The sequence below is a fragment of the Heteronotia binoei genome, unplaced genomic scaffold, assembly GCF_032191835.1.
Source record: "Heteronotia binoei isolate CCM8104 ecotype False Entrance Well unplaced genomic scaffold, APGP_CSIRO_Hbin_v1 ptg000419l, whole genome shotgun sequence".
Taxonomy (NCBI): Eukaryota; Metazoa; Chordata; class Lepidosauria; order Squamata; family Gekkonidae; genus Heteronotia; species Heteronotia binoei.
The window spans coordinates 88,013-114,487 of record NW_026800029.1 but is presented as its reverse complement, the minus strand read 5'-3'; the positions used below and the strand labels follow the sequence as shown (position 1 = coordinate 114,487).

The 26,475-nt window shown below is 48.6% G+C and overlaps 1 protein-coding gene across 1 annotated transcript; it reads right to left on the bottom strand.

The window, feature by feature from the left end:
• Positions 1-2,428: 2,428 nt before the first annotated feature.
• On the bottom strand, positions 2,429-26,004 carry DNAAF10 (dynein axonemal assembly factor 10). Its single transcript, XM_060263599.1, has 8 exons — positions 25,719-26,004; positions 22,322-22,422; positions 19,293-19,423; positions 15,468-15,569; positions 14,242-14,357; positions 10,956-11,090; positions 7,995-8,092; positions 2,429-3,136 (listed from the first exon to the last, which is right to left on the bottom strand). The coding sequence occupies exons 1-8, from the start codon at positions 25,977-25,979 to the stop codon at positions 2,929-2,931; spliced, it is 1,152 nt and encodes a 383-aa protein (XP_060119582.1). The 5' UTR covers positions 25,980-26,004; the 3' UTR covers positions 2,429-2,928.
• Between the last annotated feature and the right edge of the window lie 471 nt (positions 26,005-26,475).

The following is a 26,475-nucleotide window of genomic DNA, read 5'->3' as shown; positions in this document are numbered from 1 at the left end:
AAAGGAGATTGTAGGCCACTCTAAGCCTGTCCTTGAAAGGGCAGCTGCTGTAAGAGCCCTCTCAGCCCCACCTACCTCACAGCGTGTCTGATGTAGGGGAGGAAGGGAAAGAAGACTGTAGGCCCCTCTGAGCCTGTCCTTGAAAGGGCAGCTGCTGTAAGAGCTCTCTCAGCCCCACCCACCTCACAGGGTGTCTGTAGGGGAAGAAGGGAAAGGAGATTGTAGGCCACTGAACCTCTGTCCTTGAAAGAGCAGCTGCTGTAAGAGCCCTCTCAGGCCCACTCACCTCACAGGGTGTCTGTTGTAGGGGAGGAAGGGAAAGGAGATTGTGAGCCGCTCTGAGACTCTGTTCTTAAAAGGGCAACTTCTGGGAGAGCTCTCTCAGCCCCACCTGCCTCACAGGGTGTCTGTTGTGGGACAGGAAGATATAGGAGATTGTGAGCCGCTCTGAGATTTGGAGTGGAGGGCGGGATATAAATCCAATATCATCTTCTGAGTTCTTCAGCAATACTTGAAACAGCTTCGTTTACTGTTTCTTCTGATAGCTGCCCCAGTGAGGCTGTTACTATATTTTGAAAAGCAGACAGTTGCTCAGATAACTCCCTAATTGTCTTCGCCATTCCTCACACTTTACTAGGCCTAATGAGAGCTTGTTTTCGCTCAGGGCGTGGCCTCCTTAGAAGAGTAAAAAATAGTTGTTTTCTTACCCTTGGAACGCTCAGAGAAGACTTCTTTCAATCACCAAAAACTCCTACAGCAATTTCCTCTTACTATTAGCCTCGAGGACGGACTTATCTCAATTTATTTGAGCTTTTAGCAAATTACGCCGAGAGAACGGGCCAGCTGTCGGCTTTCTTCAGCGCATGCGTACAACTCATCTTCATCTTCTTAACTTTTGGCCCCTTAGTATTCTAAATGTCCTTGGACTGTTGTATCTTCTCTTTGAGGGAGGTTCGAAGAGCGCGAGGCTCTTTTCAGCGTGGAAAAGACTAGGGGGGGGGGAGAAAGGTTTATAAAACTATGCACAGGGTGGCGAGCGCGGACAAAGAATATTTCCTCCCTCTCCCAAGACTCCAACTTAAGGCTGACAGATGTAGTGAGAGCCACAGGAATAAACAGCTTTCCAAGGGATGATATAGATCCATGGAGGAGAAGTCTGTCAATGGCTACCAGCCGTGGTGGCAGAGGGGGACCTCTGTATTCAGAGGCACTGAGCCTCTGATTCCCAGAACAGCCAGGCGGCAACAGGGGAAGGCCTCGGCCTCCTGTTGTGTGAGACAGGAGGCTGGGTTAAGATGGACGACTGGTCTGATCCTGCAGGGCTCTTCTGATGTCCTTAGCAAGGCCTTGGCCTCCTTGCCCTGTTGTTGGCCCTCTCAAGGAACTGGTTGGCCACTGTGTGAGACAGGAGGCTGGATTAGATGGACCCTCACTGGTCTGTTCCAGCAAGGCTCTTCTGATGTTCTTATAAAGGCCTCAGCCTCTCTGGCCTGTTGTTGGCCCTCCAGAGGAACTGGTGGGCCACTATGTGAGACAGGAGGCTGGACTAGATGGATCCTCCCTGGTCTGATCCAGAAGGGCTTTTCTGATGTTCTTATGAAGGCCTCAGCCTCTCTGCCCTGTTGTTGGCCCTCCAGAGGAACTGGTTGGCCATTGTGTGAAACAGGATGCTGGACTAGATGGATCACTGGTTTGATCCAGCAGGGCTCTTATGTTCTTATGAAGGTCTCAGCCTCTCTGCCGTTTCAGGCCCTCCGGAGGAACTGGTTGGCCACTCTGTGAGACAGGAGGCTGGACTAGATGGACCACTGATCCAGCAGGGCTCTTCTGAAGTTCTTATGGCCTCAGCCTCTCTGCTCCGTTGTTGGCTGTCCAGAGGAACTGGTTGGCCACCGTGTGAGACAGGATGCTGGACTAGATGGACCACCGGTTTGACCCAACAGGGCTCTTCAGATGTTCTTAATGGCCTGCCCAAGAAGTCAGGACACGTCCTAGGCTTCTCTCATTTCACAAACTGTGTGAAATAGAATTATCAAGGAGAACATTTTTTATAAAAAGTTACAGGCCTATAATAGAACAGAACAGTTCAGGAAGCTGCTTCAATAAAAGGTACAGGACTGTGAATTGTACCATTGTATATAGTATATATTATCTGTTTTCTGTATGTGTTCTGTTCTCACTGAATAGTTTTCTACTTATGTAATGCTGTTTTCTGCACTGTTTAATTTATGTCTGTGCTGTGTTCCAGATGGCAGCAATCTTCGTCCTATTACATTGCTTATGAAAATTCTCATTCCACTGCCTTGACTGGCACTATGAATTCTGTCCTGGGCAAAAACCTGACAAAAATAACGTAAATAATTAATATTCCTTCGTGCACATTTATAACGCAACTTTTAGCAGCTGGTGAAGGCAGGAAAAACATTACTACAAATATCAAACGTTTATTTTTGTTAAACAAAAGTATTCAAATTTTGTATACGCCAGTAAGTGCAAACCACGTAGACTAACATACTAACAAATCCAGTGCACTGAAGTATACACACTTGCAGCTTCTTGGGTCTGTCTTCAAGGGTGCCGCAAATGTACTGGATAATCTTGCGGAACAGAGGCACACAAAAATGAACGTAGAGAAATTTAACAAGGGACAAACAAACATGAAAAGGCTGTAAGTGTAAAGAACTCCACGAACTCCAAACCCAAGAGCGTCAAACTCTGTAAACGGATTTCACTGAGCAAAATCTGGAGGCACATTTTACAGAAATCAATTCCACGCCTCCAAACGATTTTTTTTTTAAAGAAACTCGGCCATGGCCAACTGTGTTTTCACATTTCCTTTCTCTGGCACCCAGATTTCATTGCCCTTTCGAAAAGAACGGCTCGCTCGGAAACGCGTGCGGAAGTTTTTCTTTGCTAGAAATCTTCCCGTCAAACCCTGTTGAGTTTCGTGACGATGAGGACGCGCACCGTCTGGTCAAAGGAACTGCAAACGCAGAGACCCCTTTTGTCCGGGCTCCAGTCAAGGCTAGAAATAGGCTGCGTGGACAGCGTCACGTTCTGCAGGAGGCTGACCGAACCCGCGACCCCCATTTCTCGACCTTCCGAATCCTTCTTCGAGCGCTGGGCTGGGTACTCGCTAGAAATATAAAGCAAGCCCAGTTTAGAATCACATGCCAGGGACCCTTTTCACCGATACACCATTTTCACAAAAAACAGTGGGCAAAATCGACAACTGCCTGTCGGTGCCTTCTCCGTTGTGGCCCCAGCTTATGGGCCGGAAGGCTTCCGCCCGCCTGGCTTTCCGCCAGCTATACAAAACCAAATTATTCAAGAGGGCTTTTCTGCATATGTTACACTGTAACAAAATGATTAAGAAACTTGCCTGTATATATGATTAGGGACTCCTGTCTATATATCTCCCCCCTCCACTCAGCTGTTCTTGTGGCTTTTACGGGGAATAGAAAGCAGGGGTTTAAAGGGACTCGGGAGTCTCTTTAAACTCCTGCCTTCTGATCCATCCATGAACTGCTTTAAAAGTCTGTGGAAGTTTGTGATGGTAGATCTGTCACAAACTTCCATTTGCGATCCATAAACATGGTTTGGTTCATGCCCATCTCTATTCCAGACTTCCTGAATGTCTCTCTCTCTCTCTCTCTCTTTTATGGCCTTGACTCACACTGTGCAACCCACCTTGAGCCCTTGTGAGAAAAGTAGACTGTAACCTAAATAAATAATAATACAGCCAAAGCGTCCTCTTGCCTTTGTCCCATCCTGGACCAGAACGGTCGTGAGCAGGGGTGTGCACTTGGTATAAACCGAGCCGAAAAAAACAACCAATGGCCCTGTTCACACAGCGTGTCGAGTCCGTGTTAAACTGACCCGGTTCTGTTCTGAATATCTTTGATCCGGATAAGATATGTGACAAAAGAAATGGTGGGAAAAATCATGAATAAAAACTTTGAAAAGACACAGATAGTTGGAGGCAGCAGAGTAAGAATTATGAAGGAGTCTGCGGATCTTACAGAAGACATGATAATTAGCAAAGGTACAAGACAAGGCTGTCCGCTTTCCCCACTTTTGTTTATAATGACTCTTGAAATCTTACTGATGCAAATCCAAGAAGATAAAGAAATAGAAGGATTAAAAGTAAAAGGATTTATTTACAAATATAGAGCAGATGATATAATGATATAATCTTTATAAATGAAAATCCCATACAAGTCACACCTTTGTTGTTAGCTAAAATACAAGAATATGGGGAATTGGCGGAACTTTGTATTAATAAAGAAAAATCAAAACTTCTATGTAAAAATATGCAACTAAATAAACCAAAGGAATTGCAGAGGCTAACGGGTTGTGAAGTTACCTCTAAGGTAAAATATTTGGGTGTGGAGATAACAATGGAGAATATTGATTTGTTCAAAAATAATTCTGAGAAGCTATGGCGTAAAATGGATGAAGATATGTTAAAATGGAATAAACCTGTCATTGCTGGGCAGAATAGCTGCAATTAAAATGAATATTCTACCAAGAATAATGTATTTGTTTCAAACTATCCCGATTGTGAAAGACAGTAAACAATTTAATAGATGGCAAAGAAAAATTTCAGAGTTTGTGTGGGCTGGGAAGAAACCAAGGATTAAAATGAAAATTTTAACAGATGCAAAAGAGAGAGGCGGATTCCAAATACCAGATTTAAAATTATATCGTAAAGCAGTTCGTTTAGTGTGGATAAAAGAATGGATGATGCTGTTAAACAAAAAACTCTTAGCGTTGGAAGGTCATGGAAATAAATTTGGCTGGCACGCTTATATGTATTATGGGGAAAAAAAGATGGATGGCTTTTTCTCTCACCATTATAGAAGAAATAATTTGCTAGATACATGGATGAAATATAAGAAATATGGAGATGAGAGAAAACCGTTGTGGATAGTGCCAGCAGAAGTAATAAAAATAACAGCTGAGACGGGTGAAGAAAAGTGGTTGTCATATAATCAACTATTAAAAATACAAAGCGGCAAAATAGAATTGAAAACTGCTGAAGAGCTGAATAATAAATATGATTGGTTCCAAATGCAAGAAATAAAGAGCTTGGTGGATAATGATATTAAAATGGAAGGAATAAGAAAAGAGCAAACAGAAATGGAAAAAGTTCTGCTTGGAGAATGAAAAATTAATTTCAAAACTATATAAATTACTTTTAAAATGGTCTACGGAAGATGAAGTAGTAAAATCTCAAATGATGAAGTGGGCAATTAATGTAAATAAAAAAATATAGATGGAAACTTGGGAATATTTGTGGAAGAACTCTATGAAGCTTTCGACGTGTCATAGTATTAAAGAGAACTGTTTTAAAATGATGTATAGATGGTATATGACTCCTAAAAAGGTGGCAAAGATGAACAATGAGATGCCAGACAGATGTTGGAAATGTAAAAAACATAAAGGTTCTTTCTACCATATGTAGTGGTCTTGTGAAAGAGCAAAAAAGTATTGGCAAATGATTCAACAAGAAATTTCTAGGATCTTGGGATATGAATTTAAGAAAGTTGCAGAGACTTTTCTGTTGGGATTACAAATGGAAAAATTTCCAAAAGAAGATAGAACTATCATTTGGTACTTGCTTTCAGCTGCTAGGACATTATATGCGCAATTGTGGAAGCAAGAAAAAAATACCAGAGAAATGTGATTGGATTGTAAAAATTATGACATGGAGTGAAATGGACAAATTAACAAGAATTTTAAGAGACTATGCCTTAGAAGTATTTAAGATGGAGTGGAAAAAGTTCAGAAGATATGTAGAAAAAGAGTGGAAAATAAACGGACGTTGGACAATTTTTGATAATGATTAAGTCTTAGAAGGAAGAAGAATGTAAATTTTTGTTTTTATTAGTTAAGGGTACCTTTTAATATCAGTATTATAAGTAAATAACACCGGCGGGGGTCAAGTAACGGGGGGAGGGGTGGTTAGTAAGTAATATATGGGATAGATAAAAAGGAGTTATTAATGATGCAGGAATAAGATGTTGTTACCATATGTTACTAAATAAAAATTGTTTTAACAGAGGAGGGCAACGAAGATGGTGAGAGGTCCGGAGACCAAGTCCTAGGAGGAAAGGTTGAAGGAGTTGGGGATGTTTAGCTTGGAGAGGAGGCGGCTGAGAGATGATATGATCACCATCTTCAAGTACTTGAAGGGCTGTCACATAGAGGATGGGGTGGAATTGTTTTCTGTGGCCCCAGAAGGTTGGACCAGAACCAATGGGTTGAAATTAAATCAAAGGAGTTTACGGCTCAACATCAGGAAGAACTTTCTGACCGTTAGAGCGATTCCTCAATGGAACAGGTTTCATTGGGAGATGGGGGCTCTCCTTCCTTGGAAGTTTTTAAACAGAGGCTAGATGGCCATCTGACAGCAATGAAGATCCTGTTTTGAATTTCGAACTTCCTCTCTCAGTAGGGAAATTAGCGTCGTATTTCTCCTCTCTACAAGCTCCACAGCAACGGCGTGCATTCTCGTTAACGAGATGTAATGCATTACCATCTGCTATCCTATTTGGTAGATTTAACAAGATTGAGTACTCTAATAGACACTGTCTTTGTAATTCCAAGTGTATTAAAACTATTTCCCATGTATTATTGAACTGTCCTCTTTATGATGATATTCGTTGTATATACTAGAAAGATATCTTAGCAGATATGTTGGGCTGTGCTGATTCAGGCAAAGTCCACAAACTTTTAAATGACACTTGCGCTGAGGTAACTTTAATGGTGGCTAGATTTCTCCAACAGGCCATGGAAATACGACAGAGAATGGTTCTGGAATGACATTTTATTTGTTTTAATTATTTAATTTGGCTAAACTCGACTCATATATTTTACTTATTTTATGTATTTTAGCTCCCTATGTACTCTATAATCTAGGATTTTATATTATTTATATTGCTATTTTACTGCTAAATCTGTTTTATGCCAATAAAGGCTTGCCATTTGTTTGCTGTTTGTTTGTAAAGATCCTGTGAATTTAGGGGGAAGTGTTTGTGAGTTTCCTGCATTGTGCAGGGGTTGGACTAGATGACCCTAGAGGTCCCTTCCAACTCTTATGAGTCTATGATTCCATCCTTCCGAGGTGGGTAAAATGAGTCCCCAGCTTGCTGGGGGGAAAGCGTAGATGACTGGGGAAAGCAATGGAAACCACCCTGTAAAAAGTCTGCCATGAAAACGTTGTGAAAGCAGCGTCACCACAGAGTCAGAAATGACTGGTGCTTGCACAGGGGACCTTTCCTTTCCTCATGTTCAAAAGTAGGTACAATTTCTTAAACACGCACGTCCAAGCTCCACTGCACAGAATGCAGAACTGTACAGAGCTAAAAGTGAGGGCCGCCAAAAACGTTGCCTGTGGATTCCATGGTGGCCGCTGACACCTTTTCTGACGCCTGCCGGGTGTTTCTAGAAAGTGGGCGGGGCCAGGTGGGGCTTTCGCCCAGCAAGGCTTCTGATTGGCCTCTGGAGATTTCATTCGGTGGGACGGTGGCGCAGTGGTAGAGCATCTGCTTGGTAAGCAGAAGGTCCCGGGTTCAATCCCCGGCATCTCCAACTAAAAAGGGTCCAGGCAAAAGGCGTGAAAAACCTCCGCTTGAGACCGTGGAGAGCCGCTGCCAGTCTGAGTAGACAAGACTGACTTTGATGGACCCAGGGTCTGATTCAGTAGAAGGCAGCTTCATATGTTCATTGGCTGTGCAGGCTGCCACCGCAGAACAAGGGTTTTCATTGTTTGACTGACGGTTAAGCAGGAGCAATCGTTTTGTAGCTGGCTCCACCTCCCGCAGAAGCCATTTTCCAGCAGCCATTTTGCGGCTGCACCCACAACACCATGTCAGGATCCCAAAGGTGCCCACAGGCTTTAAAAGCTTGGGGATTCCTCATTTGGATCATTCCGGAAAGGGCCACTTTTAGCCCCACCTCTTTCCCCAAACGTGAACGGAAACACTTACTACTTCCAAAGATGAAGGTTTCCAGCTCCGCCACTCGTCACGAAGATGTCCCTGTTCTGCGGCAGGTGCCGAACTTGCCATACGGTGGCTTTGTGTGCCTGGCAAAACAGCAAAGTTGTGTGAAGCTTCGCAACGAAGGAGGTCAACAGCGAACAGAACGGGTTCCGGTTATGCACCCGTGCACGTCAGGGTGGCTTTCGCTCTCCCGTGCTTTCTGTGGGAAGTGAACACTGCACCCGTGCTGTCGGTGGGCGGGGAACCAGGTTTGATTCTCCTCTCCTCCACTTGCAGCTGCTGGAATGGCCTTGGGTCAGCCAGAGCTCTCTTATCTGGGAGAACCGGGTTTGATTCCCCACTCCTCCACTCACACCTGCTGGAATGGCCTTGGGTCAGCCATAGCTCTCTTATCTGGGAGAACCGGGTTTGATTCCCCACTCCTCCACTTGCACCTGCTGGAATGGCCATGGGTCAGCCAGAGCTCTCTTATCTGGGAGAACCGGGTTTGATTCCCCACTCCTCCACTTGCACCTGCTGGAATGGCCTTGGGTCAGCCATAGCTCTCTTATCTGGGAGAACCGGGTTTGATTCCCCACTCCTCCACTTGCAGCTGCTGGAATGGTCTTGGGTCAGCCAGAGCTCTCTTATCTGGGAGAACCGGGTTTGATTCCCCACTCCTCCACTTGCACCTGCTGGAATGGCCTTGGGTCAGCCATAGCTCTCTTATCTGGGAGAACCGGGTTTGATTCCCCACTCCTCCACTTGCACCTGCTGGAATGGCCATGGGTCAGCCAGAGCTCTCTTATCTGGGAGAACCGGGTTTGATTCCCCACTCCTCCACTTGCACCTGCTGGAATGGCCTTGGGTCAGCCATAGCTCTCTTATCTGGGAGAACCGGGTTTGATTCCCAACTCCTCCACTTGCACCTGCTGGAATGGCCTTGGGTCAGCCAGAGCTCTTTTATCTGGGAGAACTGGGTTGGATTCCCCATTCCTCCTCTTGCAGCTGCTGGAATGGCCTTGGGTCAGCCAGAGCTGTCTTCTGGGAGAACCGGGTTGGATTCCCCTCTCCTCCACTTGGAGCTGCTGGAATGGCCTTGGGTCAGCCATCGCTCTCTTATCTGGGAGAACGGGGTTTGATTCCCCACTCCTCCACTTGCACCTGCTGGAATGGCCTTGGGGCAGCCATAGCTCTGGTAGGAGTTGTCCTTGAAAGGGCAGCTGCTGTGAGAGCTCTCACAGCACCACCTAACTCACCGGGTGTCTGTTGTGGGGGGAGAAGATGTAGGAGATTGTAAGCTGCTCTGAGTCTCTGATTCAGAGAGAAGGGCAGGGTATAAATCTGCAGTATTCTTCTATCCCGTCCTCCACTCTGAATCTCAAGAGTCTCAGAGTGGCTCTCAATCTCCTTTCCCTCCTCCCCCCAAAGAACAAAAAACACCCTGTGAGGTGGGTGGGGCTGAGAGAGCTCTCCCAGAAGCTGCCTTTTCAAGGACAACCTCTGCCAGAGCCATGGCTGACCCAAAACCATTCCAGCAGCTGCAAGTGGAGGAGCGGGGAATCAAACCCGGTTTTCCCAGGTAAGAGTCCTCACGCTTAACCAAACTGGAAGACAGGGACTGCCAAGCAGAGGACAGCAAAACAGCAAACCACCTCTGCTCCTCTCTTGCCTTGAAAAACTCATTGTCCCGAGGTCGACATGGGTCGGTTGCAACTTGATAGCGCCCTGTTCAGATTTTCAGATGAGAAAAGGCATTCGGTGCCCGTTCTTCTCTCTCACCTCAAACAGCAAAGAGCCCCACTCCGTCTGCCCATCTCCCAACCCTGGCTGCCCCACACAAAGCAGGCAACTTCTCCGCACCACAGAGCCCTCCGCTGATGAAGAGGTCAGAGATTAGGTGTCTCATGTCATGCTGGGCAGAAGGGACAAATCCTGCCGCTCCTTCTAAATTCTCTGGCACGCAAACCCCCAGAGGGGTGATTAACGTGTGGGATTCACTGCCACAGGAGGTGGCGGTGGCTGCAAGCTTAGCCAGCTTCAAGAGGGGGTTGGATCAACATATGGAGCAGAGGTCCATCAGTGGCTATTAGCCACAGCGTATTGTTGGAACTCTCTGTCTGGGCAGTGATGCTCTGTATTCTTGGTGCTTGGGAGGGGCAACAGTGGGAGGGCTTCTGGTGTCCTGGCCTCACTGATGGACCTCCTGATGGCACCTGGGTTTTGGCCACTGTGTGACACAGAGTGTTGGACTGGATGGGCCATTGGCCTGATCCAACCTGGCTTCTCTTATGTCTGGAGCGTGATGCTCTGTATTCTTGGCACTTGGGGGGGGGCAACAGTGGGAGGGCTTCTGGTGTCCTGGCCTCACTGATGGACCTCCTAATGGCACCTGAGTTTTGGCCACTGTGTGACACAGTGTTGAACTGGATGGGCCATTGGCCTGATCCAACATGGCTTCTCTTATGTCTGGAGCATGATGCTCTGTATTCTTGGTGCTTGGGAGGGACCACAGTGGGAGGGCTTCTAGTGACCTGGCCCCACTGATGGACCTCCTGGTGGCACCTGGGTTTTTTGGCCACTGTATGACACAGAGTGTTGGACTGGATGGGCCACTGGCCTGATCCAGCATGGCTTCTTTTATGTTCTTATGTGACACAGAGTGTTGGACTGGATGGGCCTCTGGCCTGATCCAACATGGCTTCTCTTATGTTCTTAAAGGGAACTCCACAGCAATGCAATAACTACCAAGGACACATCTCTGCACAGTTCCATCCTCCACAGAGCTCTGGGGGTCAAGCGTCAAGATCCTGAACAGACGTCAGGAGGAAATTGGCCAGAAAGTCATGGCTCCGGCGCAGACTTTTAATATGGCTTGCTCCAGATATACTCTTCTTCTCTCCCGCTTGCCGTGAGAATGGAACTTCTCCCTCCGTAATGAGGAACAGCCCAGATTTCACACTGTACCTTTTCTGAAACGGAAGCAAAACCTTTCATGGAATGCTGAGTTCTCATGTCGAAAACGTGAAATTTCCCTTCCAGAGAGGTCGCTACCAGCTTGTTCATATTGATATCCTTCCTGTCGAACTCCACGCTGCACACCTAGAAACACGGAAGCAGGCGTCAGGTTTCAGTGGAATGCCTTATGCCTGCAAAGGAATCTTCCAAGCTTTACTATGCACCTGTAACCAAGAACTATCTGTGCTGCTTGGTGTTGTACTTTTGTTTTTCTTTGCGGAAACTTCTCTCGTGTGGTGTATAATAAGTGGTCTTGTTGCCGGTACCAGACACCTCATGCTGTCCAGTTTGGACAAGCTGTTCTTCAAAATAAGGCTAACCACAATGAAGGTCAAAGGGGGAGATCATAGAATCATAGAGTTGGAAGGGACCTCCAGGGTCATCTAGTCCAACCCCCTGCACAATGCAGGAAACTCACAAACACCTCCCCCTAAATTCACAGGATCTTCATTGCTGTCAGATGGCCATCTAGCCTCTGTTTAAAAACCTCCAAAGAAGGAGAGCCCACCACCTCCTGAGGAAGCCTGTTCCACTGAGGAACCGCTCTAACGGTCAGGAAGTTCTTCCTAATGTTGAGTCGGAAACTCTTTTGATTTAATTTCAACCCATTGGTTCTGGTCCTACCTTCTGGGGCCACAGAAAACAATTCCACCCCATCCTCTATGTGACAGCCCTTCAAGTACTTGAAGATGGTGATCGTATCACCTCTCAGCTGTCTCCTTTTCAGGCTAAACATCCCCAGCTCCTTCAACCTTTCCTCACAGGACTTGGTCTCCAGACCCCTCACCATCTTCGTCGCCCTCCTCTGGACCTGTTCCAGCATGTCTATATCCTTCTTAAAATGTGGTGCCCAAGACTGAACACAATACTCCAGGTGAGGTCTTACTAGAGCAGAGTAACACGATACCATCACATCACGTGATTTGGACACTATACTTCTGTTGATACAGCCCAAAATTGCATTTGCCTTTTTAGCCACCACATCACACTGCTGGCTCATGTTCAGTGTATGATCCACTAAGACCCCTAGATCCGTTTCGCACAGACTACTGCGAAGACAAGTCTCCCCCATCCTATAACCATGCATTGGATTTTTCCTACCTAAATGCAGAACTTTACCTTTATCCCTGTTAACTTCATTTTATTGATTTTAGCCCAGTTTTCCAGCCTGTCAGGGTCATCCTATATCCCGTTTCTGTCTTCTACTGTGTTTTCAACCCCTCCCAATTTCGTATCATCTGCAAATTTAATAAGCTTTCCCTCTATTCCTTTTCTGAAACAGAAGCCCTAAAAGCTCACTGCAGGACAACCCTTTCACTTCCATTCCACACTGGACATCCTGACAAACCGGTGGAACTTACTGTTGCCACTGCTACGACTAGGAACATGCCCGTCAACCCCACGTTAAAGGCTGGAAGTTACAAGGCTATCAGAACATCAGAGAAGCCATGTTGAATCAGGCCAATGGCCCATCCAGTCCAACACTTCTAAGAACATAAAAGAAGCCATATTGGATCAGGCCAGTGTCCCATCCAGCCCAACACTCTGTGTCACGCAGTGGCCAAAACCCAGGGGCCATCAGGAGGTCCACCAGTGGGGCCAGAACTCCAGAAGCCCTCCCACTATTGCCCCACAAGCGCCAAGAACACAGACTTCACTGCTCCAGACAAAGTGTTCAATCTATACCTTATGACTAATAGCCACTGATGGACCTCTGCTCTGGATGTTTAGCCAATCCCTCTTGAAGCTATCTGTTTACAACTGCCACCACTTCCTGTGGCACTGAACTCCATGTGCTAATTACTCTTTTGAGTGAAGATGTACTTCCTTTTGTTCTAACCCTACTGCTCCTTAATTTCATTAAAAGCCCACTTTGTGAGGAGGAGGAAGAATTGCAGGTTTATACCCAGCCTTTCTCTCTGAATCAGAGATTCAGAGCGGCTCACAATCTCCTTTATCTTCCTCCCCCACAGCAGACACCCTGTGAGGTGGGTGGGGCTGAGGGAGCTCTCACAGCAGCTGCCCTTTCAAGGACAACCTCTGCCAGAGCTATGGCTGACGCAAGGCCATTCCAGCAGCTGCAAGTGAAGGAGTGGGGAATCAAACCCGGTTCTCTCAAATAAGAGTCTGTGCACTTTACCACTACACCAAACAGCCCTTCATTCTCTGCCTTCTCTATCCCACACATAATTTTGTGAACCGCTCTCCTGTTGCCTCTCAACTGCCATATCTCCAAGCTAAAGAGCCTTGAACATATGAAGCTGCCTTCTACTGAATCAGACCCTCGGTCCATCAAAGTCAGTCTTGTCTACTCAGACTGGCAGCGGCTCTCCAGGGTCTCAAGCGGAGGTTTTTCACACCTATTTGCCTGGACCCTTTTTAGTTGGAGATGCCGGGGACTGAATCTGGGACCTGCTGCTTACCAAGCAGATGCTCTACCGCTGAGCCACCGTCCCTCCCCAAGTAAGTGAGAGCCTTACTCTTTTTAACCGTACACAAGCTGTTCCGCCATCTTAATCATTCTGGTTGCCCTTTTCCGCGCATTTTCTTTCTTTCTCGCTGCTTAAGAAAAAACGGAGTACGATTCCTACCCCCCAAAACTGAGCCAAACCTCATCAACCAGGCTATATCCGAAAAGTGTGTGTGGGGGGGAAATCCAGAATATGCTAAACCAATACCCTAGCAAGCATAAAATTCAGGCTGGAAGCAGCTACATCTATTAAAACAGGAGTGTCAAAATGATTTGTTATTGGTCTTTGGATTTGATATAAATGCTGTCAGGCCGGGCCATGTGTGTTATAAAATGGAATTCCAGGTAGCAGAGATAAAAACTTTATAAAGGACGCAGAGAAACACAATTAAAGATTTTGTATCTCTGCCATGTCATCGAGGGAACTCGGCAAAGGAAGCGCTGGCTCTTTCCCCTCCCTCCCCAGGGGATGGGGAGGGGGCGGAGCCTTAGCCTGTAGAAAGAAAAGAGGCTTGGCTCAGTAGCTCTGCTGTGTGATTGAGAGAGCCTGCCAAAGCAAGCTCTCCCTCCTCCCCAAAGGAGGAGCCTCAGCCAATGGAGAAAACAAGAGGCTTTGCTCTGTAGCTCCTATGCGATTGAGCAAGCCTGGCAAAGCAAAGCTCGTGGATCTGATAGGAACCCTCTAGGGGTCTGATTTGGCCCCCGGGCCGCACATTTGACCCCCCATATTAAAAGTTTCAAACCGTGTTTTTGTGAAACGTTTACCCCATTCTTTATGTTGGTCTCCCATCGCAGCGACATGTTCTTGAGGTCAAACAGCTTAATGTCCCCGTTGTCGTAGCCAGCGCAGACAACACGCTCTTCTTGGTTATAAGCATTACCTGGTTAGGGGGAGAAAAGGATCGGCGTCGGGATAAAGAATCGCCAAACATTCCTATAGCAAATCCCTAACATTATTCTAAGCCCGCATCCACATTAGAAAATAGTTCAGGAAAGGAGACGTGTGAAGAAGTCGGGACTTCGAAGGAGGGCTGCGGCTCAGTGGCAGAGCATCCGCTTGGCATGCAGAAGGTCCCAGGTTCAGTCCCTGGCATCTCCACTTAGAAGGACAAGGTGATGGAAAAAACCTCTGTGTGAGACCCTGGAGAGTCACGGCGAGCTTCTCTGGGGGGGGGGGGGTGGAGCGGGCAGAGCGTGGCATAAGGGAAGGGAGGGGGCTGGCAGTGGCAGCAGCGGGGGGAAGAGAGGCAGATTAAGGCGGTTGTCCTGGGTACCAGGGGGGAGCCCAATTCGACACCCCCTGGCACCCTAGGCAACCACCTAGTTTGCCTAGCGGGTGAGCTGGCCCTGGTTGGAAGGCCCAATATCTACCACCATCATCTTAGATTTAAGCAGGAAGTTTAATGCCACTTTCTTTGCTGCAGGCGAACAGAATATCCAGTGCAATCTCTGCAGGGAGCATCCGAGACTTTAAAGGAAGCCGCCAGAGTCCAGTTTTCCCAGAATTGGAAATTCATGGACTGCATTCATTTGCAGACGGAAAGTTTAAATCCCTTCACGTATTGTGACTACCTGATAATTCCCACTGCGGGCAAACGGACAGGGCCTCTGAAAGCTCAGCAATGGTAAAGGTGGTCCCCTGTGCAAGCACCGGTCGTTTCCGACTCTGGGGTGACGTCGCATCACGACGTTTTCACGGCAGGCTTTTTATGCGGTGGTTTGCCATCGCCTTCCCCAGTCCTCTACACTTTCCCCCCAGCAAGCTGGGGATTCCTTTGACCGACCTCAGAAGGATGGAAGGCTGAGTCAACCTCATGCCGGCTACCTGAACCCAGCTTCCGCCGGGATCGAACTCAAGTTGTGAGCAGAGAGCTTGGATTGCAGGGCTGCTCATGCTGTCATACTTGGAGACAAAACTGATGTGAGGAAGACAACGCCCATGGCTGGTATTTCTGTCGGCCATTCAGGGCTTATTAACCTACGGAACATACCAAATGCTACAGTCCAGCAGTCTCTCTTGCTCTCCCCTTGAGCCGGCTCCATATTGGCTACCGGGAAGTCTTTTTGTCTTGGGTCCCACACCTTCACAGTGCCTGGAAGAAAGGACAATTCATTACTCTGTTTCTGTCAAAATGGCTTGTGGCGCTTATTTCTCAGCCCTTCTGCTTGTTTTCAAGAAAACTGGTTTGACACCAGCGTTCCCTCTAAGCTGCGTCAGCGTGAGGTAGCTCAGAGATTTTTAGCCGGCAGCTCACACATTTTTGTCTTCGCTCAGGAAAAACAGCCCCAGAGCACAATCATTGATGCAGCAGCTTACAAACTTGAATGCCAGTAGCTCACACAACAGTAGCTCACAAAGCAGAATTTTTGCTCACAAGACTCTGCGGCTTAGAGGGGACATCGTTTGACACCTACTTTGACCGTTCCTTACACTTAAGTGCGCTGCAAAAGTCAAACAGATGAAATGGCTGGTTTCCACGCTTCCGACATCTCAATGGAAATCATCTGTTTCCCCTTTACCCTAAGGAATGATGTATTTGGCAAAGCTACGCAAAAAAGGGAAATCAGTTAAAAATACTGAAAGGACCTGAAAGTTGTTTTCTTCATTCAACAGATAACCCAGAAATCAATACTATGAATGTCTACACCATACAGAACAGTTCACAATTGGCTTGCTTTGCGCTGTTGTTCGTACCTCCGCCCGTATGCAGGTATCAGCTTGCTACAGCCCCATAATGACTTATGTAAAAACTCCGTTCCACATAGAACTCAAAATAGAACATACAGCATATGTAGATCTGATTGCAGTATACTTGTAACCCTATCAGATGGCAGCTGAGGAACCCAGAATGGAAAAAAGACTGACCAGTACCACTGTTACCAAGCATATACCGGCAGAGAAAAATCCACAGAGAGGCAGAGATCACTACGTACGAGGAAGGGCTATTTTTTAAGAAGGCATTAGGGATTTCAACTTTTTAAACTTCTCTCTGTTGAATTTTAAAAAGCGACTTAGATTTTAAGGATCTTTAGAAGCAAGAGTTACGATTCTTGTTTCATATGCCATGATAGCAGCGCAAAACCCAGAAATGAGGACACAGGAAAAGCTCCTTCAGGTTTATAATTATCAGGTATACGATCTGGAGACCAAGTCCTATGAGGAAAAGTTGAAGGAGCTGGGGATGTTTAGCCTGGAGAGGAGGCGGCCGAGAGGTGATAGGATCACCATCTCCAAGTACCTGAAGGGCTGTCGTCTAGAGGATGGGGTGGAATTGTTTTCTGTGGCCCCGGAAGGGAGGACCAGAACCAGTGGGTTGAAATTAAATCAAAAGAATTTCTGGCTCAACATTAGGAAGAACTTCCTGACCGTTAGAGTGGAACAGGCTTCCTCAGGAGGTGGTGGGCTCTCCTTCCTTGAAGGTTTTTAAACAGAGGCTGGATGGCCACCTGACAGCAATGAGGATCCTGTGAATTTAGGGGGAGGGGTTTGTAAGTCTAGAGCAGTTCCTCAGTGGAACAGGCTTCCTCTTTGGGAGGTGGTGGGCTCTCCTTCCTTGGAGGTTTTTAAACAGAGGCTGGATGGCCATCTGACAGCAATGAGGATCCTGTGAATTTAGGGGGAGGGGTTTTGTGAGTCTAGAGCAGTTCCTCAGTGGAACAGGCTTCCTCTTTGGGAGGTGGTGGGCTCTCCTTCCTTGGAAGTTTTTAAACAGAGGCTAGATGGCCATCTGACAGCAATGAAGATCCTGTGAATTTAGGGGGAGGTGTTTGTGAGTTTCTTGCATTACGCAGGGGCTTGGACTAGATGATCCTAGAGGTCCCTTCCAACTCTATGATTCTAAGAAATCAGCAAGCTTTAATGGCAGCTCAACATGACCAGACCTCCAAGTATACCTGGACCAGGGGGTGGCCAAACTTGCTTAATGTAAGAGCCAGAGAGAATAAACATTAGATGTTTGAGAGCCACAAGACTTGAACGTCAAATGCTCGTGAGCTGCAAGACAGGAAGGCAGGCAAATAGATGGGGAGGGAGGAGAGCGGGAGAGATGGAAAGAAAGCAACTTTAATTTAAAATGCATTCTCCAAGCCACCGGCTGGCTTGACTTGGCAAAGTGGTTGAAAGAGACAAATGCCTTCCCCAAGCTGGCTGATGGGGCGGTGGGGGCTTCAAGAGCCACACAATGTGTGAAAGAGCCACATATGGCTCTCGAGCCACAGTTTGGCCACCCCTGGACAGTTAACACATTTGTCTTTCCAACAACTGGTCATGTCCATCCAGATTCCAAACCCACCTGCCCCCACCAATTTTGTCGGCTGCAAGTCACCCTTTGGCCAGTTGGCACGTAATTGTCTATTACAGCTTGCCGACACATAGGAAAAGAAGAAAACTGCAGCACGTGGCCGAGGCTGGCAATAGGGCCGCGACTGCTGGGGAAAAAAAATACGTTTTGTTCTTGTAAGAGACTGAATGGGATGTCGTTTATCAGGCAATGAGGTTCAAGCCCTTCCCCTCGTGCGACAAAAACCTCCGGCTTCCAATTTCCAGACTCCCGGCCAGCCTCTATTAAAAAGGCAGAACATTTCTTTCCAGGCCGGATGGCAGCTTTATCAGGGAGTACAGAGTATGAACTTCAGTGGTGCCATGCCAAACCACTGTCTGGTGTTCCACCTAAGTTCTATCCATCTGTTAAGTTTCTGGTCCACGCTCAGTTGCTTGGGGGCCAGTCCGCAAGACACAGCTACCGTTCGTTCAGCTGGCCCCATACACAATCTTGCCATGTAACGAACGGGTACTGTCTGCCCTGACTCTTCGTGACCCAGGCTAGGCTCATCAGACTTCGGAAGCTCAGCAGCGTCGGCCCTGGTTAGTACTTGGGTGGGAGACCACCACAGAAGTCCAGGGTTGCTACGCAGAGGAAGGCAAGAGCAAACCATCTCTGAAGGTCTCTTGCCTTGGAAATCCTACAAATTGCCGTAAGTCAGGTGTGATCACCACCACTGACTTGCTAACACCACAGGAAAGTTTAAACCAGGGGTGTCAAACATGTGGCCTGGGGGCTGAATCAGGCCCCCAAGAAACTGGCCGTCGTCCGCTTCCTTCTCCCTCTCTTTTGCTTCCTTCTGGGTCACAGTTTGCTTTGCCAGGCTTGCTCAACCGCACAGGAGCTACAGAGCAAAGCCTTGATTTTCTCCATTGGCTGAGGTTTCTCCCTCATTTTTTCCAGGCTCTCAATCACACAGCAGAGCTACTGAGCCAAGCCTCTCTTCCTTCCATTGGTTGAGGCTCCTCCCCCACCAGTTCCCTGGGGAACAAAGGAAAGAGCCAGCGCTTCCTTTGCCCAGTTACCTGGATACCATAGGGGAAATACAAAGGAAGCTCCTTTAAAACCAATGAGTGCTAACGTTTTAAGCATGTTTTAACTTTTTTAAGGAATAGATATTTAATTGTGTTGGTCTGTGTCTTTTATAAAATTTATATCTCTGCTACCTAATCTTAAATAGGTACACACATGGCCCGGCCCAACCCAACATGGCCTGGCCCAACGAGGTCTCATTTATGTCAGATCCGGCCCTCATAAAAAATGAGTTTGATACCCCTGGTTTAAACAGTCCAGATCTGTCTCTGGCATTTGTAAACCAGTAGGGAAATATCTTGAGCATGGAATGCATCCTTTACCATTCAGATGACAGGGGAAAATTCCTTCCTAGGTTTCATATTACGCTGACCTGAAGATGGAAGAGGCCATTTGCAAGATTTATACTGACCAATTTCCCCCCATCCTACCCCCAGTGACGCTGCAAGGGGGCCAACTCACCATCCCGACTTCCGGTCACAATTTCTGGTGCTCCCTCCCCAATCCCTAGGCCACCGACACCATCAATACTGTTTATGATTTCTTGATGTCCCTTCACGGAGTATACCGGGAGTTCTGGAGCTTCCAGATTCCTGAAGAGTAGAAAAAGGGACAGTTATTTTGTGTTTCTAAACATGTGTGGAGTTTCTGAACATGCAACATCGTCCTTAGAACAAACTAGGTTCCAATTTATTCACACACAATAGTTGTTACTGTTATGATAAGCAAAGGCGTTTGTGAACATTCTGGAAACAATGATCCAGTAATCAAGACTAAAAATTACTTATTTAAGAGAAAACTGGTACAAAAGCGAAAATATATTGGAAAGAAATACATGGGGAAAAATGGAGAACATATTAAAATTTAAATGATGAAGGATGAAGGAAGGAAGGAAAGGGGGAGAGGGAGGGAGGGAGGAAGGAAGGAAAGGGGAAGAGGGAGGAAGGAAGGAAAGGGGGAGAGGGAGGAAGGAGGGAAAGGGGGAGAGGGAGAGGGAGGGAGGAAGGAAAGGGGAGGAGGGAGGAAGGGAGAAAAGGGGGAGAGGGAGGGAAGAAAGAAGGAAAGGGGGAGAGGGAGGAAGGGAAGAAAGGGGGGAAGGGAGGGCAGAAGGAAGGAAAGGGGGAGGGAGTAAGGAAGTAAAGGGGAAGAGGGAGGGAGGGAGGAAGGTAAGGGGGAGAGGGAGGGAGGAAGGAAGGAAGGAAGGAAAGGGGGGAGGGAGGAAGGAAGGAAGGAAAGGGGGAGAGGGAGAGGGAGGAAGGAGGGAAAGAGGGAGAGGGAGGGAGGAAGGAAAGGGGAGAGGGAGGGAGGGAGAAAAGGGGGAGAGGGAGGGAAGAAGGAAAGGGGGAGAGGGAGGAAAGGGGGAGAGGGAGGAAAGGGGGGGAGGGAGGGAGGAAGGAAGGAAGGAAGGAAGGCAAATGGATTGGGGAGAGGGAGAAAGAAAGCAATTTAAACTTTAAATACATTCTCCAAGCTGCTGGCTGGCTTGGAGAAATGGCTTAGAGAGAGAAATGCCTTCTCCAACCAACCAACTGGGCAGTGGGGGCTTTGAGAGCCACATAGCATGTGTGAAAGAGCCACATGTGGCTCCTGAGCCAGTTTGGCCACCCCTGTTCTAGATCCAATCAAGTCTGAACTCTCCTTAGAAACTAAAATGAGTCAACGAAGGGGTTTGTACTCTGGTCACATCACAAGAAGACAAGAATCACTGGGGGGGGGGGGGGATGTAACGCTAGGAAAAGTAGACTGACTCCAGCGAGGAAGCCAGGGCCCTCAGAATGAGAATGGTGTCAATGACAGGACATTTTGGAGGCCACGAATTCATAGGGTCCCCTAAGTTGGAAGCAACTTGATGGCACTTACCACATACACACAGCCCAGCACGTTGGTGCTATAAACCAGAAGTGTGTTGTTACTCTGGCAAACAGACGGCCTTCTTTGCGAAGTGAACACCATCCAGAGAGCATGGAAAGGGCTTAAAGGTAAAGGTAGTCCCCTGTGCAAGCACCAGTAATTTCCGACTCTAGGGTGACGTTGCTTTCACAACGTTTTCACGGCAGGCTTTTTACAGGGTGGTTTGCCATTGCCTTCCCCAGTCCTCTACACTTCCCCCCAGCAATCTGGGGACTCCTTTGACCGACCTCGAAGGATGGAAGGCTGAGTCAACCTGGAGCCGGCTACCTGAACCAGCTTCCGCTGGGATCGAACTCAGGCTGTGAGCAGAGGGCTCCGACTGCAGCACTGCAGCTTTATCGCTCTGCGCCACGGGAAGGGTTTACATTACTAAGAAAAAAAACCGAAAGGAATCAAACAGAATCCATCCGCCAAAGACCTTTCTTTGGCTCCACACTCTGCCTGTGAGGAACGGTTTTGAGAAAATGCCTTCCACTTGAATATGACGTTTCTGGAAACAACAGCCAGGATTCAAAGAGCAGCTATCAAGCCCAATTCAAAGAGCTGGGCATGCCCAGTGGAAATGTGTGTCCTTTTTTCCCCTTTGCAGTTGACTATGGTGGGCTTACGACACCTGGCTTCGGAAAGCAACTCGGTTCCAAAGCAGTTTGTCTTCAGGCACCGGGAAGGGGAGGTCGCTGCTTGAAAGAAACAGCCCTCGTGTCCCTGTGGGCAGGGAGAACTAGTTCCCGGGATTGCAGCCAACCTCTCCTCATATAAAGCGCCAGGAAAACTCATATGGCAGGGAGGGCCAAGGGTAGCTCACCAGATGTTTCTTGCCTACAAACTCCCATCAGCCCCAGCCAGTATGGCCAGTGGCTGGGGCTGATGGGAGTTATAGGCAAAAAACTTCTGGAGAGCTACCCTTGGCCACCCTTGCCATATGGAGTTGACATAATCCACTCAACTTTCTACAAAACAGAAGCTCTGGATCAGCTCACCCCTCCCTAAAATAAAAAGATCCTCTAAGGAAGTACTCTAAATCAGCAGCGTCAAACTCATTCGTTATGAGAGCCAGATTTGACATAAACGAAACCTTGTTGGGCCAGGCTGTGTCAGGCTGGGCCACGTGTGTACCTATTTAAGATCAGATAGCAGGGATATAAACATTTTAAAGGACACAGACAAACATAACTATTTTTTTTTAAACTCAAAACATGCTTAAAACATCGGCACTTGTGGGGTCTCGAAGGTGCTTTCTTTGTATTTCTCCTGCGGGATCCAGCAAAACCGGGCAAAGGGGACCAGGAGGGGGGAGGAGCCTCAGCCAATGGAGAAAACAGAGGCTTTGCTCTGTAGCTCCTGTGCGATTGAGCAAGCCTTGCAAAGCAAGCTGCGCAAAGCAAGGAAGCGAGAGGGAGAAGGAAGCAAACAAGAGCCAGTTGCTCAGGGGACTGATTGGAGCCTTCCAGTGGCCCCGGACCGCATGTCTGACACCACTTGACCGGTTCTTTTTTAATTTTATACTGACAAATTATCTAAAAAATACACATCTTTTTAAAACACTGCTGGACATTAGCGAACAAATCTAGCATGCTTACCATATGTTTAAGTTTCCGCCAAAGTCCCCTGTCGCTAGATATCTTTGTTGCAAAGAGGAAGCCCCGAAAGTTCCGCATTTAAAGGGCTTTGACTTTTCGATCTTGAAAAAGAGAGAGAAAAAGTTGTGTGGCTTTTTTTTAAAAGACTACAGTTAGATAACAGTTAGGCCTGTAGTCCTCTTCTAGTCGACACTAGCAGGTTACAGATTGTCATGCTGAAGCGAGATGTTAAGAGAACAGATTCAAAAAAAAAAAAAACCATTGCATTTTCAACCTGAGCCTAGGATGGCCAGCCTCCAAGTGGGCCTGGAGATCTCCCACAATCACAACCAGGGATGGCCCTAGACCAGGGGGTAGGGAACGCTGGCTCTCGAGATGTTTTTGGCCTACAACTCCCATCAGCCCCAGCCATTGGCCATGCTGGCTGGGGCTGATGGGAGTTGTAGGCAAAAAAAAAAAATCTGGAGAGCCAACGTTCCCTATCCCTGCCCTAGACTGTCAGGCCCCCTAGGCAAGGCTAACTTCTGGTGCCCCCCTCCTGCACTGTATGGCTCTGCTCAGCTATGTCTGGCTTTGCTCACTGTGCTGGATCCCTCGTCTGAAGTGTGCTTAAAAGCACACGAAAGCTTACGTTCGAAATAAAAATTGGTTGGTCTCAAAGGTGCCACTTGACTCCTGCCTTTGTTCAGGTAATTCCAAGCTCACGGCTAATGCAAAAGAAACAAGCCGTTTTCCATTAACAAGACGTTAAAGTAAACCCATTTGACGGAACGATTTTCATCCCGTTCTCCTCAATGCTACAGAAGACCAATGTATTGAGCTCTCCTGCATCGCCATAGCGACGGCAACCAACACTCCCGATGGAAGCCCTGGCGCTGTGGACACAGGCAAAAATAATGGCCATCACCATGGCGACCAACACCGCATTCCTGCCACCATTCAGCGCAGCACAATACTTGACTTCTGAACCCCGAGCTGCCACACATAACAGAGCTGGAAAGCGTTCGTGCCAATGCAAGCAGTCCTGTTCCTTATTATTTTATTCCAGGGGTGGCCAAGGGTAGCTCTCCAGACGTTTTTCGTCTACAACTCCCATCAGCCCCAGCAGCATGGCCAATGGCTGGGGCTGATGGGAGTTGTAGGCAAAGAAATATCTAGAGAGCTACCATTGGCCACCCGTTTTATACCATTCGGAAAAGCGGATCTTGGATTGCCGGTAACGGCTTCGCTAGCAACCAGCATTCTTTAATCGAAAGGTTAGGATTTAAATCAGCCGTTGTCTTTGTGAGGGAAAGAAGCGTAGGCTGCAAATCCAATGAAATTCCTACGTTTCGAGGCTTCGATTCAACATGAATTTAATTTTGTCGGCTTGGGGGGGGGAAACAGTACATACTCAGTACCAGCGGTCGTTTTGTAGAAAAACAGGCGGTGGAGCTCATGAGCGTAACTCATTAGCATATGCCACCCCCCCCCAGCCAAAGCAGCCCAATGCAAAAGAGAGCCCCCAGTGAGCGAGGCCTGCTTGGGGTGGCTAGAGATCCAGCCAGCCCAAGCAGGCCTCGCTCGCCTGGGGCTCTCATGTGCATTTCCCCCGTCAGACAACCAGCAAGCCACCCGCTGCCAAAAATCCAATAAGAAGTGGAGAAAGGGTGGCGCAGACTTCTCCAGGAATTAATGAGGGCTGTTGGGGGATGGCAAAGCTCCTGGTGTCTGGCTGGCTGCCCACTCCCCTAATCCAGGGGTTGTTGTGCAGTTGTACCTCCTATTCAATGGACAACGTAGGTGGGGTGGAGGACGGGGAACCCTCAGAAAGGTTCAGGAGCTGCACTCCTTTGAGTTTCTGCTGAATCTGAGGCTTATTCAGTACCATTTTCCTTCTATGCGTGTGTAGACAGCCACCAAGTCGTAGCTGACTTAGGGCAACTGCGTAGAGTTTTCAAGGCAAGAGACTAACAGAGGTGGTTTGCAATTCCCTGCAACAGCCAGAACTCCCTTTGGAGTTCAATTATGCTTGTCACAACCATGTTCCTGGCCCCAACCCCAATGTCTCCTGGCTCCACCCCCAATGTCTCCTAGGTCCACCCCCAAAGTCTCCTGGCTCCACCCCAATGTCTCCTGGCTCCACCTCCAATGTCTTCTACCTCTACCCCAAAGTCTGCTGGCTCCACCCCAAAGTCTCCCAGCTCCACCCCAAAGTCTCCTACCTCCACCTCCAATGTCTCCTAGGTCCAACCCCCAATGTCTCCTGGCTCCACCCCAATGTCTCCTGGCCCCACTTCAAAGACTCCTACCTCCACCCCCAATGTTTCCTACGTCCAACCCCCAATGTCTCCTGGCCCTACCCCCAATGTCTCCTGGCCCCACCCCCAATGTCTCCTGGCTCCACCCCAAAGTCTCCTACCTCCACCCCCAATGTCTCCTGGCCCCGCCCCAATGTCTCCTGGCTCCACCCCAAAGTCTCCTAGGTCCAGCCCCCAATGTGTCCTGGCCCCACCCCCCAATGTCTCCTGGCTCCACCCCCAAAGTCTCCTAGGTCCAGCCCCAATGTGTCCTGGTTCCACCCCCATGTCTCCTGGCTCCACCTCCAATGTCTTCTACCTCTACCCCAAAGTCTGCTGGCTCCACCCCAAGTCTCCTACCTCCACCTCCAATGTCTCCTAGGTCCAACCCCCAATGTCTCCTGGCTCCACCCCAATGTCTCCTGGCTCCACCCCAATGTCTCCTGGCCCCACTTCAAAGTCTCCTAACTCCACCCCCAATGTTTCCTACGTCCAACCCCCAATGTCTCCTGGCCCCACCCCAATGTCTCCTGGCCCCTCCCCCAATGTCTCCTGGCTCCACCCAAAAGTCTCCTACCTCCACCCCCCAATGTCTCCTAGGTTCAGTCCCCAATGTCTCCTGGCCCCGCCCCAATGTCTCTGGCTCCCACCCCCAAAGTCGCCTGGCTCCACCCCAATGTCTCCTGGCTCCACCTCCAATGTCTTCTACCCTCTACCCCAAAGTCTGCTGGCTCCACCCCAAAGTCTCCTACCTTCACCTCCAATGTCTCCTAGGTCCAACCCCCAATGTCTCCTGGCTCCACCCCAATGTCTCCTGGCTCCACCCCAATGTCTCCTGGCCCCACTTCAAAGTCTCCTACCCCTCCACCCCCAATGTTTCCTACGTCCAACCCCTAATGTCTCCTGGCCCCACCCCAATGTCTCCTGGCCCCTCCCCCAATGTCTCCTGGCTCCACCCCAAAGTCTCCTAGGTCCAGCCCCCAATGTGTCCTGGCCCCGCCCCCAAAGTCTCCTGGCTCCACCCCCAAAGCCCCCTGGCTCCACCCCCAAAGCCCGAGATATTATTTGAAGTGGCCTTGGCGCTTCGGTGGAGGAGGAGGAGGCCGGCGGGCACTCACTTCGCGGAGGAGGCAGAGGCGCCCGCCCTGCAGCTCGTAGAGCTGGATGACGCCGGTGCCGCGGGGGAAGCTGCCCAGGCAGAGGAGGCGGGCGCTGCAGGGCACCCACTTGCACTCGAAGACCGTGTAGCTCAGGCCCTGCTGCGCGTGCGCGATCATCTGCGGCTTCTCCAGCGGACTCCCGCACACGGCGGCGGCGGCGACGACATGGCCGCCCCCCTCACGCTCGCCTGCCTCCCTGCGGGGACGCCGGCCGCGCATGCGCCTCCAACCGCCACATCCGGGGCACGCCGCGGCCTGGCCAGACGCAGTCCTTGAGGCAACGGAAATCTATCTGGGACTCCCCTTCAATATAGCAATTCAATAATATATATATGTTTATATAAACACACATGAGGGTAGACGCCTTCAGGCGGTTCCCCCCCTCCCACCTTCACACCGCAACCCTTCAGGGTTCCACTGCGCATGCGCAGCCAACTGCAACATCCGGGACACTCAGTCCTAGAGTCCGGGAACCATGGCAACAGCCCCCCCCCCCCCGCACAAGTCAGAGTTTAAACATGTATTAGTTTCACACACGGGGAATATATTAGTTTCATACACATACTGTGGCTAATAGCTACTGGTGGACTTCTGCTCCATATTTTTATCCAATCCCCTCTTGAAGCTGGCTGTGCTTGTGGACGCCACCACCTCCTGTGGCAGTGAATTCCACATGTTAATCACCCTTTGGGTGAAGAAGTACTTCCTTTTATCC